Source organism: Enoplosus armatus, chromosome 12 (assembly GCF_043641665.1).
Source record: "Enoplosus armatus isolate fEnoArm2 chromosome 12, fEnoArm2.hap1, whole genome shotgun sequence".
Classification (NCBI taxonomy): Eukaryota; Metazoa; Chordata; class Actinopteri; order Centrarchiformes; family Enoplosidae; genus Enoplosus; species Enoplosus armatus.
The window spans coordinates 15,457,733-15,471,843 of record NC_092191.1 but is presented as its reverse complement, the minus strand read 5'-3'; the positions used below and the strand labels follow the sequence as shown (position 1 = coordinate 15,471,843).

The 14,111-nt window shown below is 41.1% G+C and overlaps 1 protein-coding gene across 1 annotated transcript in view; it reads right to left on the bottom strand.

Moving 5' to 3' along the window:
* itga9 (integrin, alpha 9) overlaps nt 1–14,111 on the bottom strand; it is a 43,965-nt gene that overhangs the window by 11,903 nt on the left and 17,951 nt on the right. The window contains exons 16-17 of the mRNA XM_070915531.1: nt 1,161–1,313; nt 170–246 (exon numbers count right to left, since the gene is read on the bottom strand). Of these exons, the coding sequence (XP_070771632.1) occupies nt 170–246; nt 1,161–1,313 (230 nt within the window). The remainder of the gene's footprint in view (nt 1–169; nt 247–1,160; nt 1,314–14,111) is intronic.

The following is a 14,111-nucleotide window of genomic DNA, read 5'->3' as shown; positions in this document are numbered from 1 at the left end:
AATAAAAAGAAAAGGAACTCCCTAAGTATGGAAAAACATATGGATATCCTCCAAGCAATGCGTCATGGTTCCACTACCCACACCCACATGGCCTATGACGTCAGCTTGCTTCCTCAATGCTGAAGAGGCCAAGACAGAGAATCTAAACTGTGAAGTCAAAGGTTTTTACCCAGAGAGCAACAGTTTCCCATGAAGCCTCAGGTCTGCAGCACAGTCGTCCGACAGGCAATTCTTCTCAAACCAAGTCTGGAGAGGAAACAGCAAAGTACACAGTTCATATGACCTCATGCTGCCCATGCACTGCACACACCGACATCATGTTCAGACTAGGGGGCAGTGTTGTGTTGTTAGAGCTGTCCCGTAAATTTTTTATCCAGGAAGGCCCAAATCTTTAAGACTAAATCATGAAAGGAAACTCAAGTCAAGCGGTAGAGCTCGATGTAACGCTGATGAGTGTCAGATAGATTCTGTAGGTGCTGAAAGACGCAAATCCCTCCGTTTTGCACGAAGTGCAGACAGTGGGGAAACACATGTGGGGCAGGTTAGAGGTGGTTGCAAAGAAAATAAATGAATCAGTCTTTTTGGATTCCACTCAAGAAAAGCTAACACAGACAATAATAAGCTGGTAACCTACACCAAATCATTATAACCTCAATTTGAGCTATTTCCTTCATTCCTTCTGTGGTGCAAGACGTGACTTTCTTCTTTGTAATCAGTTGAGGAGAGGAACTATGTCAGAATCTGAACTACAGTGATCATACTAATCACTAATCACTAATTTATGAATCAAAAATGAGATTTAAATTTGAGAATAATCATGGTCTTGTGACATCAAATTTAAAAGAAAGAGCAACAAGTCCACTCTGATGCTCATTTTCTCAGAACAATAAATGATCTGCTTAATTTTGGGGCTAGAATGTTTTTTGTGTCTCACAATGGTTTACTTATCTCTCTGACAACGTTCTCCACATAATTAATGCATCAGATTTTATCAAAATTTGCAGATAGTGAAGAATATGATATCTCTCTACACACTTGCTTGTTCCCATATTGGGACGCCCTGAAACCTTTGACACCTTAAGTTAAGAGGACTTCTACTTATATATACTCAAACAACATTAATCCCAAACACCACATCATTTCATCCCAATGTGTTTTACCTCATTCCTCGCTGCGATCTTGTCTCCTTTCCTCCATCGTAGCACCGGAGTGAGGGCGGGCAGGTCTCGCTCCTGGTGTCCAGTCAGCACGTGCTTCCCCAGGCTGTAAGCCACCTCGAACGTGATGGCCGTGAACACGTCCTTCACATCTTTCTGTAGAGGGCACAAAAAACAACAGGGCTGTTGCAAAGAATCTGTCCCACCATAGACACGGAACTGTTGAAACTAATTTCAACCTCGAAGAAATAACTGTCATGTAACAGCCTGGGTGATTATGCTAATCCAACATCTTTCTCCAATTGACGCCTGGCACAAAGACTGATTACACTGCAGATTATCGGAAGATCTTACAGTGTGGATATGATGATCACTGTGCCAAAGATCCACAGGGTTGAACGCAGATGTAAGTATACTGAAGAACCACAAAATCATCTGAATTGGTTTAAATGGACAGTTGACACGGCTCTCTCATCAATTACTATTTATTTTTTGTAATTTTGCTGAAAGTAATAAAAGCAGGGCCACCACTAAGCTCTCAGCAAAGCGATCACATGGATCTTTTTTTTTTTAAACATTGCTGGCACTGCCTCTGAGAGATATCTTTGCGTTTCTGGCGGCTCCATCTAGGACCACAAAAGAAGTGTTTGATTTGGCATCAGGTTTGGAAACAATGCAGACAGAATGAAAACAGAGAGCTAAATGTGATCAAATCCCATATCTTCATTAGATGACAGCACTGAAAGATGTACACGGCAAAAGCAGATGCCGATGTCTCTTTTTCATCTCTTCAGTCCATTACAGTTACACTCAGCTCTTTGAAGGTAGCTTGGTGGGTCTGGCTCTGGTCTTCAACCTGTGTCCCTTTGCCCAACTGATGTCTAGCAACATGAAGCCGAACCCACAATGCAAACACAAAGGGCTTCCCTGTGTTTTCCCGTGGTCACTTAGGCCACTCGTTCTTTTGCACTTTCTCTCTTTTGTCCATTATTGCAGCATTTTCCAGTGTGCACCCACCCATCCTCTTTCCTCAGGCAGGCGCAGAGCCTAGTCTGTGGCTTTGAACACTTCTTTAGGCATCACCAGTTGAGAACCCACCCAACTCATCAACAGCGAGAGAGTTATAGCAGGAAAGAGTGTGCTGGACGTGAACAGACAAAAACAGAAGATTTGGGGCTCATTTGGGAAATGGTGCTGCGCACAGATAAACCCATGGCTCATTAGCCCAAGCTGACACCTTCAAATTGCTTGTTTTGTCCAACCAACTGTAGAAAAACCCAAAGATATAAAATTTGCTATCATATATAAAACAGCAAACATTAAACATTTAAAGGTAGAACCAGTGGATGTTTTGCATTTTTGCTTAAATAACAGTCTACAGCCATGCTACCAGCTCCATGGGGCTGAACATAGGCACAGCAGAGCTTTGAGCTAAATGCTAACATCAGAATGTTAACATGTTCACAATGACAATGCTAACACGCTGATGCTAAGCAGGTACCATGTTCACCATTTTAGTTTAGCATGCTAACACTTGCGAATGGACCGACTGACCAACACACTAGCCTTAAACAATTAATGATTAATCAAATCTCAAAATAGTTGCAGAATAATTTTCTGTCAATCAACCATAAATCATTTCAACTCTAATTGAAATTGACAACATGAATTGCCCATTACCACAGCAGAACTGGTCAGTAATAAGACTGAGTAACACAGACACCCAAGGTTGACCTCATATCCATCACTGGTCTGCAATTCATGGCTCATTGGACTTATAGAGACGGTGTTGTTCTAGTAGTATGTCGGCTCAGCTGGGAGGTAACATGACACAATGCTGTAGTCAGTGCTAGACAAGTGGTGGTATACTATGTGAGGCGCTGGCAAAGCCCTCAGCCTCAGTGGCCATTAAAGCAGAATGCTTGAAATGGCCCCTGTCCGCTGGCCTCTGAGTGAACTGACCCCCTGGGAGCTGACTGCTTGGGTCTCCAGTCCCAAACTCCCACCGCTTATCTCACATGTTCACAAGCCAAAGGAGAACCAGGGGACATAATGACTTGAAATGAAATGTGTTGTTCTTGCCCAATCTCATGCTTAAAGAGTGACTTTTATGCACAAGTAAATAGGCATAGTCTTTCCATTAAATTAGGGCGCTGGGGAGGGATTTCCGCATCTTTTTTTTAACAGACCGTCTATTATTGTGCACATACAGGATCACTTTGTTCTTGAAACACAGGACTACAGACTGCTAACCAACTGGAGAGCTCCCAACGCTCACAGCAAGTTCATATTAGAAGTGCCGGTAACACTTGGCCTCAGCTTTTATTATCCCTTGATCAATGCTGCCAATGGCCCCACCCGGGTCCACGCCCCTGGCCTGGTCACCTACTCCGTCCTGATCCTGCTTTTAATTCCTGTATTTATAGAACAGAGTAGTTCCTGAGCTCCAGCTGAGAAGGACACTGACAAGTGTTAACTGCCTGCTGCCTATAATCTTATGGTAAGGAACCCAACAACTGTTCCTTACATGCTGGTGAAGTTCACAGGTCTTTCTCTACTTAAATGCTTCCACTGTGTTAATCCTGGTCAGTTTGCTGACTTTCTATTTGTGCTCAGTTACACTATGTTTTAGCATATCACAGATTTATTTACTTTGTCAGATCTCTACTGATTACGTCTTTAAGGTAGCTGACTTGAGAAAATCTTGAAAAAAGAAGGGAAATTAAATGTGCCATCCTATAATTAGGCTACCACTTGTGGCCACAGTCTTGCTTTAAAGCTGATCTGCATAGAATTTTTACTTTCAAATGAGTCTCTCTGGCATTGTGCTCATTGATGGCTGTTTCCGCTGCCTGGAGAAACAATCGACCAATCAGGGCTTTGTAGACTGGATGCGAATCTCATTTTCCTACCTAGCCAGCTAGATGCCTAGCTACATCCACAAAGAAGAGACAGAAAAATGGCCACAAAAATGGTGACAAGCGCGAATGAAATAGACGCTGCTTTAGAAGTTGTCATTAGTCGACTTAAAGAACTAACACACCAAATCTGCAGATTTCTTTGATAAATGTGAGAACTGCTCCTAGCTTCCTGTTGACTGAAAATGATGCCAATCTGATTATCAGGTAGCAGTTTTTGTTTGAAGAAAAATGAAAAACTCCTGGTTAAAATTACTGCAGTTTATGTGATTGTTTCAGCCTCATTCATCAGGTTAGGGGTATGTATTCTGTCTGTTTTCATACTACCACTGGGGGGTGCCAAAGTCTGAAATTCAAACACGAAAAAGGATTTTTTAACTCTATCCTTAAAAATGGAAATACTGCCAATAAAAAAGGTAAAGGAGAAAGTAAAAAAAGGTTCCTCCATGGTCACTTAAAAATAGTCTGAACCCTCTCATCATCCCATGGACAAAATAACTTATTATTGGTTCCAGTCATACAGTAGAGATGCCAGCAAACTCAGCAGGAAGTAACTGTTTTCCAGCAGTTCCCACCATACTTTGGAAACCATAAATTCTCAAACGATAGGATGAAAAAATCTGCATGTTACGGCAGTTGGGATCTTTTATGACACACTTGATACAAACTCTTTTTCCCTGTATGCATTTTCATGTAGTTAACTAACAGGATGGAGGACAGCTTGCCACTCTGTATATTTTGAAAGAAAACAACCGGGAATCAAACCTTCACCTACGACACCCTCTCTCTGTGGAACAAGGTTTCTGCCAATATGCTATCTCAGTGTTTATGTTCACACTCAGGACCCATTTATTTAGTACAGCAGAGCATAACTCCCACCTAACCATCCATTCTTTCCCCTTCATTTCCCTCCCTGCTGCCTGTATGACTCTTGCCTAAACATCCATACTTTATGCTTGCATGTTTTTAGGAACATAATCACTGCTACTGTATGAATTAATCTGACTTAGTTGAACATATTTTATAGATTTCACCCTGAACTCCAGTTGAGCTGTACTCGAGTTTGTGTTGCAAGCTCTGATTCTCACATGTTAATCTGATCAACAAGATGGCAACGCACCAAAGCTGCCCCTTCATGCTCACAGAGCAGCTCCACCGTGGTGGGTGCGGGGAGGATGACGTCAGGCGGCAAAAGGCTCTGATCTTCAGTTTAAGCGCCTCATGCTTGGCTGAAACGCACAAGAGCTCCTCTCTCAGCCAAACCATTCCCTCAAAAGCATATAGCCTAAGCCTGGTCATGGGAAGTCTTTATTAACTGGTGAGGGAAACGCGCACACAGCACTCCTTTTTAGGACAATGGATGTTTGGATGACTTGCAGGTTGAGGCCATTTCATTCAGGGGCTAAACGCCAGGGAATCTTTGTTATTAAGATTAAATGGAAAAGGCTTTTTAGTTAAGTGATGAATGGATCCAGCCTGTCAAAGGTTAGGGTTATATGTGTATACTGAGACACAAGGAGACAACTTGAAATTGAAAGTATTTACAGTAATGTCTGCAGCATATGGCAGACATGCACTTAAGCAGCTTATCTCAGTGTGTAGAAGTGAGACAATTACTGAAGTTTTTAGTGGGTCACTCTCTTCCAGATTGACTACAGGTCAAACTATAGCAGCTGCTCAGCTGAGAATAGGTTAGCAGATGTTGAGAAGCCTAGAACTGTGTAGGAGTAGGAAAGAGAGTTGTCCAATTGTTGTTGCGAGAAAACCTTTTTGGAGAAGTTAAGTACGGACAGCTTCATTCTGTCTGTGAAAATAATCATCATGCTCCTAAATCTTTCTGGTTCACACGTGTCATGGCAGAAAGATCAGTCTGTACTGTCTGTACTTAGTTCCCTTAGCTTCTTAAAACTGCAATCTTAAACATCTATAAACAAATCCAATGGCTCATAATTCTTTTTGGTACGATCCCCTCTTAATCACTCATATCTAACAACCACCCTTTACATCCTGCTAAAATCCCCCAAGGAGCAGCTCCTCACTTCAGACGGCTGTTGCCAGTGACGGGATATATCTTTTTTAAGTTTGAAAAACTTCCTTCAAGGGCATTGTCAAGGACTTCTTAGTGAGAATGAGTGCAGCTGCCTCCAAACCTGGTGATTTTTTACTGTTATGTTCTTTATGTGCTCTTCCTCTTGTTATGTTGCTTTAACTGGGCCTTGATGGCTCAGTTCCTCCCACCATTGTGCCCTGATTGGCTTGTCATTTTAAATGAGGTGTTTTTCTGCCTCTTGTAATTTTTATTAAAGCAGTTGTTCTTGTATCATTTAGTCCAACTTTAAACCTGCAGTAACTGATCTTTTTGGCTACTTACCCCATTGTGTTCACAGAACCAGAACAGTACATTTGTGGTCCGGACAGCTGATCAATGAGCTGAAACTCACTATGAAGCTCTGTAAAGCTGAGGAGAGCTGATTGATGTCATGTCTGAAACAATGACATGAATCAGTGAAACTAACCATGTTCTTAATGGCCTGTCTGGTTAAAAAATGTTATGAGTCAACAAAAAGTGCACTTGGGTTTTAGTACCTACAGCCTGTCCAAAACCAAATCATTCTGAGTAATCTGAAAATGCCAGACTACCAGTCATACAAAATGTATGCAGTATGCTTCTGAAAACTGTTCCCATTCAACATGAGCCATGTTTACTCCAACCACTGGAAAATATTTCAGCCTGTCTGGTGTTAGTAGTAGAGGCAGTGATTCTCAGATGTCTGTCCAGCTTCACGCACCAACCTGATAAATCACACGCTGCAACTCCACAACCTGTTGTGCATCAATACACAGATCCAACTGACAGAGCGTTTCAAACGAGAGTACCGCAGGGATCACAGTTCATTGTACATTGTGTCTAGTACAAAAGGCAAATATGTTATGATGACTGAGAGCTACTTTGGGGATAGTTTTGCTCATTAAGCTAATTTATTTAGAAATGAAAACAAATGTGTGGATTTTACAGGGTTGTAAAAAGTGCTTTCCATACTGACTGACACTTGTAAACCTTCGACTGGTCACTGTGGCACTTGGACAAGACGGAAAAATGAGGACAGGAGTGTATTTTCAGAATTGTTGGTAAAATGAAAGGGTGAGTCTGTCAAATCTGGGACATTTTCTCTTTCATTTCTAATTCTTTTCCTCCCTCCATTTTAAATCATCATTGTCTGGCCATTGTTTCCTCCTTGTTCCTGATTTATATCCAGTTTGATGATATATTTAGGAGGATCATCAGTCATTGCTATGGCCTGATCAGAATAGTCCTTCCCTTTAAATGCAACCTCTCCTCGACCTTCATCACCCAAAAAAAGGCCCAGAACTTGAGAGAAAAAGAAATAAACAGATTAGCTGTCCTGCCGTATTTTGTCAAAGACAGGAACACTGAATCCTCAGTACAATTTTAGGCTGCTGTTTCCGTGAAAACATAAATCAACAAAAACCTAACCTTTAGCAAGACTGAGGGCTGCTAGATACGGCGCTGTGTTGTAATGTCTCCCATGAGCAAACACATATTTCCTCCTGGCTAAAACAGAAGAGCGCCAACACTTAACTGACAGGAAACGTGTACCATCTGCACTGTCATGCATGAGGCCGTGTCATGAATAAACACCAATAAATACCACGTTGGTCTTAACACAGCATGCATACAGGAACATTCATTTGCAGAAGTATGTATGATGATGATGAAAATCCTTGCCTCACACACCAACTTCCCTCCGAAACACACAAATGAAGGACACACACCTCTTTGCCACAGACTTTCAGTAAAGTGACCCTCCTCAATAAAGATCCCAAAGGTGCAGATAGGGAGATATACATCTCTTACGCCTTCGAGGATCCAAGTGTATTGAATTTATTGCTTTTTAAAACAACGTTCACGTAAACACAAATTACAGGAAACTTTTATGGCCTTGCATGCATCATGAAGAAGGCATTCAACATTTGACCCATGGACAGTTAAAACCACAGCTGGGATTTATAAAGGAGGAGAGAAAGGTGCCTCACTTCCCCCCGGTGGAAATTGGCAGTTGGAAGAGGTTTTCTGCTCAAACATACCAAATTCATCAGCGTGTTATTTTTTTTACTACATTCCATCAACAAGAACTTGATTTAATGCCAATGCTAAGTATAGCTTATATTGGTGTCATATCTGGATCTGAAATCCAGCCAGCCACCTATAAATAAACAGATATGTTCCCTCATATCTCAGTTGCATCTCACTCAACTCCCACATTGTGATATTCTCAACACATTATTTGTTCCTGTGCTATTTTCAGTATCGTCACTACATCTCATTTGAGAGTATTACAAGAATCGACACTCTTGAAATGACCCAAAGCCGTAAAGTTGAGCAGCAACTGGAGCAGAACTGAAGGCAAATTAGTCTAAAAGGTTCTGTATTACAGCCTCTTCATTCCCCAAATTCTTGACCCAGGGCCCCCGACATCATCATGTCTATCTAGCTTTAACCCCTTGCGGATCTTTATTGTAACCTGACTGACGAGTGTGGAGTCACCACAAGGACAAACGCTCGGCTCTCCTCAGAAGCAAAACAAACCTAGTGCTGAAAAAAAAGAAGGAAGAATCCAGATGAGGTCCTTTTAAGGAAGCAGCTTTGGGTCTTGAGAACTGGAAATCAAATAGAAACACTGTGGCTTTAGTCAACACTTAAGTCTCTATTGTGTTTTAGGCAATAAAGGGAATAATACTAATACTACTATTAATAAGAGGAAGAAACAGAACAAGAAAAAGGATAATACTTAATAACAGATGTGTCCAAATCACTCCCTTGTTCCCTCGTTCACTTTTCCCTACATAATAAACAATTAATAGTTTACTCTTGTGAAAAGTACATTGAGTTTTTTGGCACTTATGAATCTACATTATTTTGTGACCAGTACAGATTCACATAACAGTGACTTACACATTTATCAAATGCAAATAATTGCATTTTGTGACTTCTAGCAAAAAGTAGTTAACATGCTATGAACACTACTTTTAAATTTATTGTGGGATTTTTTTGGGGGGCAATACAGTGAAAAATATTCTTTTTATTAATTTTTCAGGCACTCAAATAAAATGGCAGAGGATAAATATAGTGCACTGGGTAGCAAATAGGGAGTGATTTTATGGGCTGTTACTCATAAACTCATCTAGCTAAAAGCTTCAGAATTCTATTTCTGAATTGTGTTGCTGTTTAGAAAGAACAACAAGCATCTGAAGACTTCCTGTCTTTGAGAGATTAACTTTCTTCAACATCCTGATAAACCTTCTTTATGCATAAACAGGAAGCTTGTTATCTGCAATCTTTTGCAATTAATTCGAGTACCACATTTTGCAAGTTCACAGTGAAATATTTCTATTTCAATCTATTTAAAAACAACCCGCTGATAGATGAGATATCAGCAGGGAGGAGCAGCTCAAAATGTGCCGTTTTTAAAATGGAGTTCAATGTGTGTGTGTTTGAGTCTGTTCCATCCTGGTGATAGAGGAGGTCTCCAGATGCTTCCTGCAGCTGATTTCGTCACTGTCCACAAAATCACGGGGCACATTTACTTCACTGTTATTGTTGGAGCCATTGTTTTTAGACAGGGCCTTGATAAAACTGCGGCAAAGTTGTCAAGTCCACCTGATGAGGGCAGGTTACAGTCTCTGCCGGACATAAACAAATGTCTTGTGTATACTCTTCCAGTTCCACTTCCTTTGTGGCGGATCTTGCCTGTTTATACAGGAAGCAGAATTTAGATGTTGACGCCACCACATCAGGAATATACACTAATATTAACTTTGGGTAATAATATTAAATGGGTCACATAGTGGAAAATGATAATGGGGTCAGCGCCAGGTTGTTCAGGAAGCGTCATGAAGATGCCAAGTGATGAAGTAGCCACAGCCTTTTGTCTTATCGAGGTGTGGTGAAGCAAAGGCCCCATCACAGGCAGCGCTGATTCAACACGCACACCCGGACACATACATGTTTCCTCTGCAGTGGAAGTGGGAAACCTGGCAAGAGAAACTCTTCCAATGTGGTCAGACGTGACCACCCATTACGTTGCCTTGCGGTGGCATCGTGTGGCAAGTAACGCCGCCAAAAGACTGCGGAAACATTTGGCCCAGCATGCTTAGCTGCCAAAACCAACAAATCATCAAATCTGCCCAACCTTTGGTCTGTCTTGATATGAGTAACAACGACGGATTTACTATGGCAACAACACAGAGCGGGCCTAATGAGCTGCCATAGCAAAAATAATACCTCACCTATATCTTCAATGCACATGCATGAGAGGAACTTCATGAGAAATTTGACTTGTTTTACTGTAACAAAAGTCTGTTGGCTGTGCACTCCCAAAACAAGCCTGCAGAAGAACTGTCTAACGTTCACTCTGGCACGACCATGTAGGGAAATCCTGACCAAAATATTACTCTGAGCTAAAATTAACCTGAATAGCTCTTCTTTAGTATCCAGTAAATGCTGCTAACACTAATACTTGCAGACAAAGCAAGTCAGTTGAACTTATTTATATGACAGCGTCTATGACATTTTCCACTCAATTTATTATCACAGTGTACTGCTCGAGTATATTTTACTTTTTTTTTTCATTATATTCTTTATAAATAGGTGCTTGACTTGCTGCCATGTGTAATAGAGGACAGCTGGATTTGATTAACTTCCTGCTATATACTTTCATTGTATCAGCTCTCTCGGCTTGAGTTAAATGAAACCGGGGGAACGGCATCAAGGGAATTGCACATTTCTGTTGAACTGTAAAGAGGCAAACAAAGCAGTCAGTGTGGCAGCGGCCCGGTCCTGGGTTTTCACGTGCCAGACAGTGTTGAGGCTCTGGGACTTTGTCTCACTGGAGATTCTTGGGGATACAGCGACAGGAACTCCTGCCTTGCCGTACTCTCCAGGGTTTCCTGTTTGTCTGTGGAGAGCAGACTGAGGTCAATCAGTAAGCGTAAATGATTTTTCACATTTGTTTTGACTTCTTTGGAGGAACAGATCAGGGGATTTCGCTGCAGCTCAAATACCAGGTTATTAATCACAGAAAAGTGCACTACACTGTCTGTCAGTTACTAATTCTGCAGATTTTGTGGGACCCAGAATAATGTCCTGAAAACTACACTTCCTGTCTGGCACTATATACACTGAAGTAAAGCAACAAGAAAAATATGTTTACGGCTGTTTTACCAAAGTGTTATAGGACTGGAAATGTGGTGGTCAGCGTCAATGAGAAATCTCTACAGATTGAGTCGGAATCACGAGTGACTGCAACTAACAATTACTATTATTATTATTTTCTCAATTAATCAATTAATCCTCATTGATCTACAAAATGTCACAAAATTGTGAAAAAAAAAGGCCCTTCACATTTTCAGAAAGCCCAAGTTGACATATCCAAATTGCTTCTTTGACAAAACATGCAAATGTCCACAAGTGAGAAGCTGCAACTGGTTGACTTTTGCCTTTAAAAAATAATAACTTAAACGATTAATCAATTGTCAAAATTGTTGCGGATTGAACACTTATCAATGAATCTACTAATCGTTTCAGTTCTACTATTAACTATTTTGACTTGAATTGAGAACTCAGTCATTTGTGGATACAGGCAGCATGTTATATATTTTAATTGCGTACAAGTAGCAATTGTTTAAGGAGAGCCGACGCTGCATCACTGCACCTGATAAGACGCACCAGAACACAAAGCTCCAATGACATGGACTTATTCTCTAACTTGTAAAGCTGCAGTTCATATGTTTGGTTGTCTTCCGGGCTTTGCTTTTTAACAACATGTTGCAGGTAGAAGATGGATCTGTCCACCAAATTTAGCCAAATGAGATATGAATGAGGTACAGTATGATGACAAGCAGACACTCAGGCAGGTTAAAACATTACCTCCTTTCAATTGAATTTGCAGAGGTAATGATATAGAGAACCTGGTGCCGTCTGTAACGTCATACACCATCATCAGTACATCTGCCCAGTCTAAAAATCTCACACAGATGCTTCAATAACAGCAGCAGTCATCAGAATAAAGTTTGATGGACCCTTTAAATACTCTGGTGGTGCCAAGCTAATGTTAGGGGGACATGAGATATAGGGCGCATACCCAGTGGAATATAGGCCAGAGGAACGAGGGGGGGAAAGTGAGCAGGATACTTTACGAGCTAAATTAAACGCACAACTGTTACAGGCAGGGCTTTCACTGCCTATTTTAGCTCCTCCTTGGAGACTGCGATGTATCTACAGAGCTACACAATACACCATGACCACAAATGGAATTGGCTCTTGGCATGATTTCAAGGCTCACGTGCACGGTACTGTGATGGGACTGCTGGAGTAAAAACCTGTGTATTTTAATGAATACATTGCCATGAGATGTGATCACGGAAGAAGTGCAGAACATCTAACAAAGGAATACCTAAAGCAATAAATCAAAGCAGAGCGAGCAGTGAAAGCCAGCCTCCAAATAGTACCTGACACAATGAATAATGAATGCTTTATAGTTTGTAGTAACACATATTTCACACTTCACACAAATCTATGTCCTGATGTCCTCCACTTAATAGCGTACATACATAGATAAACAAGAATCTCAATACTTTGCATTTCATTTCTATTTTTTTTGTTTTGTTTTGTTTTGTTTTGTTTTGTTTTCAGCCATGCTGGCTGCGTGGCTCTATGGTTGGCAATATCAATCTGTCCATCCACCATTTTGGTCCAGACTGAACTACTTCAACAAATATTGGATGGATTGCCATGAACTTTGGTGCAGACATTCATGTCCCCATATGGATGAATTATAACGACTTTGGTGATTCTTTTCGCATTTCATCTATCATCAGGTCAGAACATTAATTTGTCCAATATGGACAAAAACTAATGACATCCCCATCAACCTCAGCCGTACTTTGTGTCATGTTCTAACTGGCAAATATTAACATGCTAAACTAAGATGGTGAACGTAGTAAACATTAAACCTGCTAAACATCAGCATGTTAGCATTGTCTCATGAGCATGTTGACATGCTGACATTAGCATTTAGCTCTAAGCACTGATGTGCCAGCCTCGCAGATACGCTATCATGGCTGTAGACTCCTTGACACTATTATAATGTTTAATTTCTGAGGCGTCCAGATGAACCTTCAAGCTATTTCACTAGAAGTGCTGTGGCTGGCACAATAAGTTGAGACACTGCCATACCACAGAAGCAGAACATGCCAATTGTACAAAATGACTTAATACAACACATCAAACTGAAGAATTTCTGCTTAAAGTTGGTGGTTTTCTTGTTAAATGACTCATTTCCAGCTCACACACAGCACCTCTAATCATTCATCAGCCATCACTGCTAGGAACTGTTTTCCCCTCCTAAATGTGAGGTACAACTGAAGTAAAGGCCTCCATGGAGTTTATTTAGCTAGAAATAACCAAACAAAGACCATCTGGAGGGCTGGTATGCTGTTAGTCTATGCCAATGAAAATATGTTTAAAATGAACAACATGAAAGAGTTGCATAATTTCAGGAGGAATTACTCTTGAACTTCTGTTATGCCCTTGTGTTCTCAACACTACATGATTTACTGAGTGGCTGCTCCAGCTTTTTACTTGATTTTAGATGGTGAAAATTGAGCATGTCTGTTCCAGTCCTGTTGCTGCATGTACATTATGTAGAGAAAATACCACTTTAACAGTGCCTTAATAAGTTTAGCTGCAAACCAAAGTCCTTTAAAAGTGTGTACATAATTTATAAAGTCAACAAATGGGGTCGACAGATGGTCAGCGAGTTACAAACGTGAGAGTGGCTCAGAATAGCTCATGGCCTGCTTCCATCGGCCCTCATGCATCAGGGCTTGAGCAATCAACCTTGACGTGAGGGTTTTCCATCAGCAGCGCCAGCATGCACTTCCAGTTGACACAACAGCAGCCCAGCGCCCTGCTGTGACGCTAGCCTCAGTCCTGCGTTTTCACTGTATTTCTTAG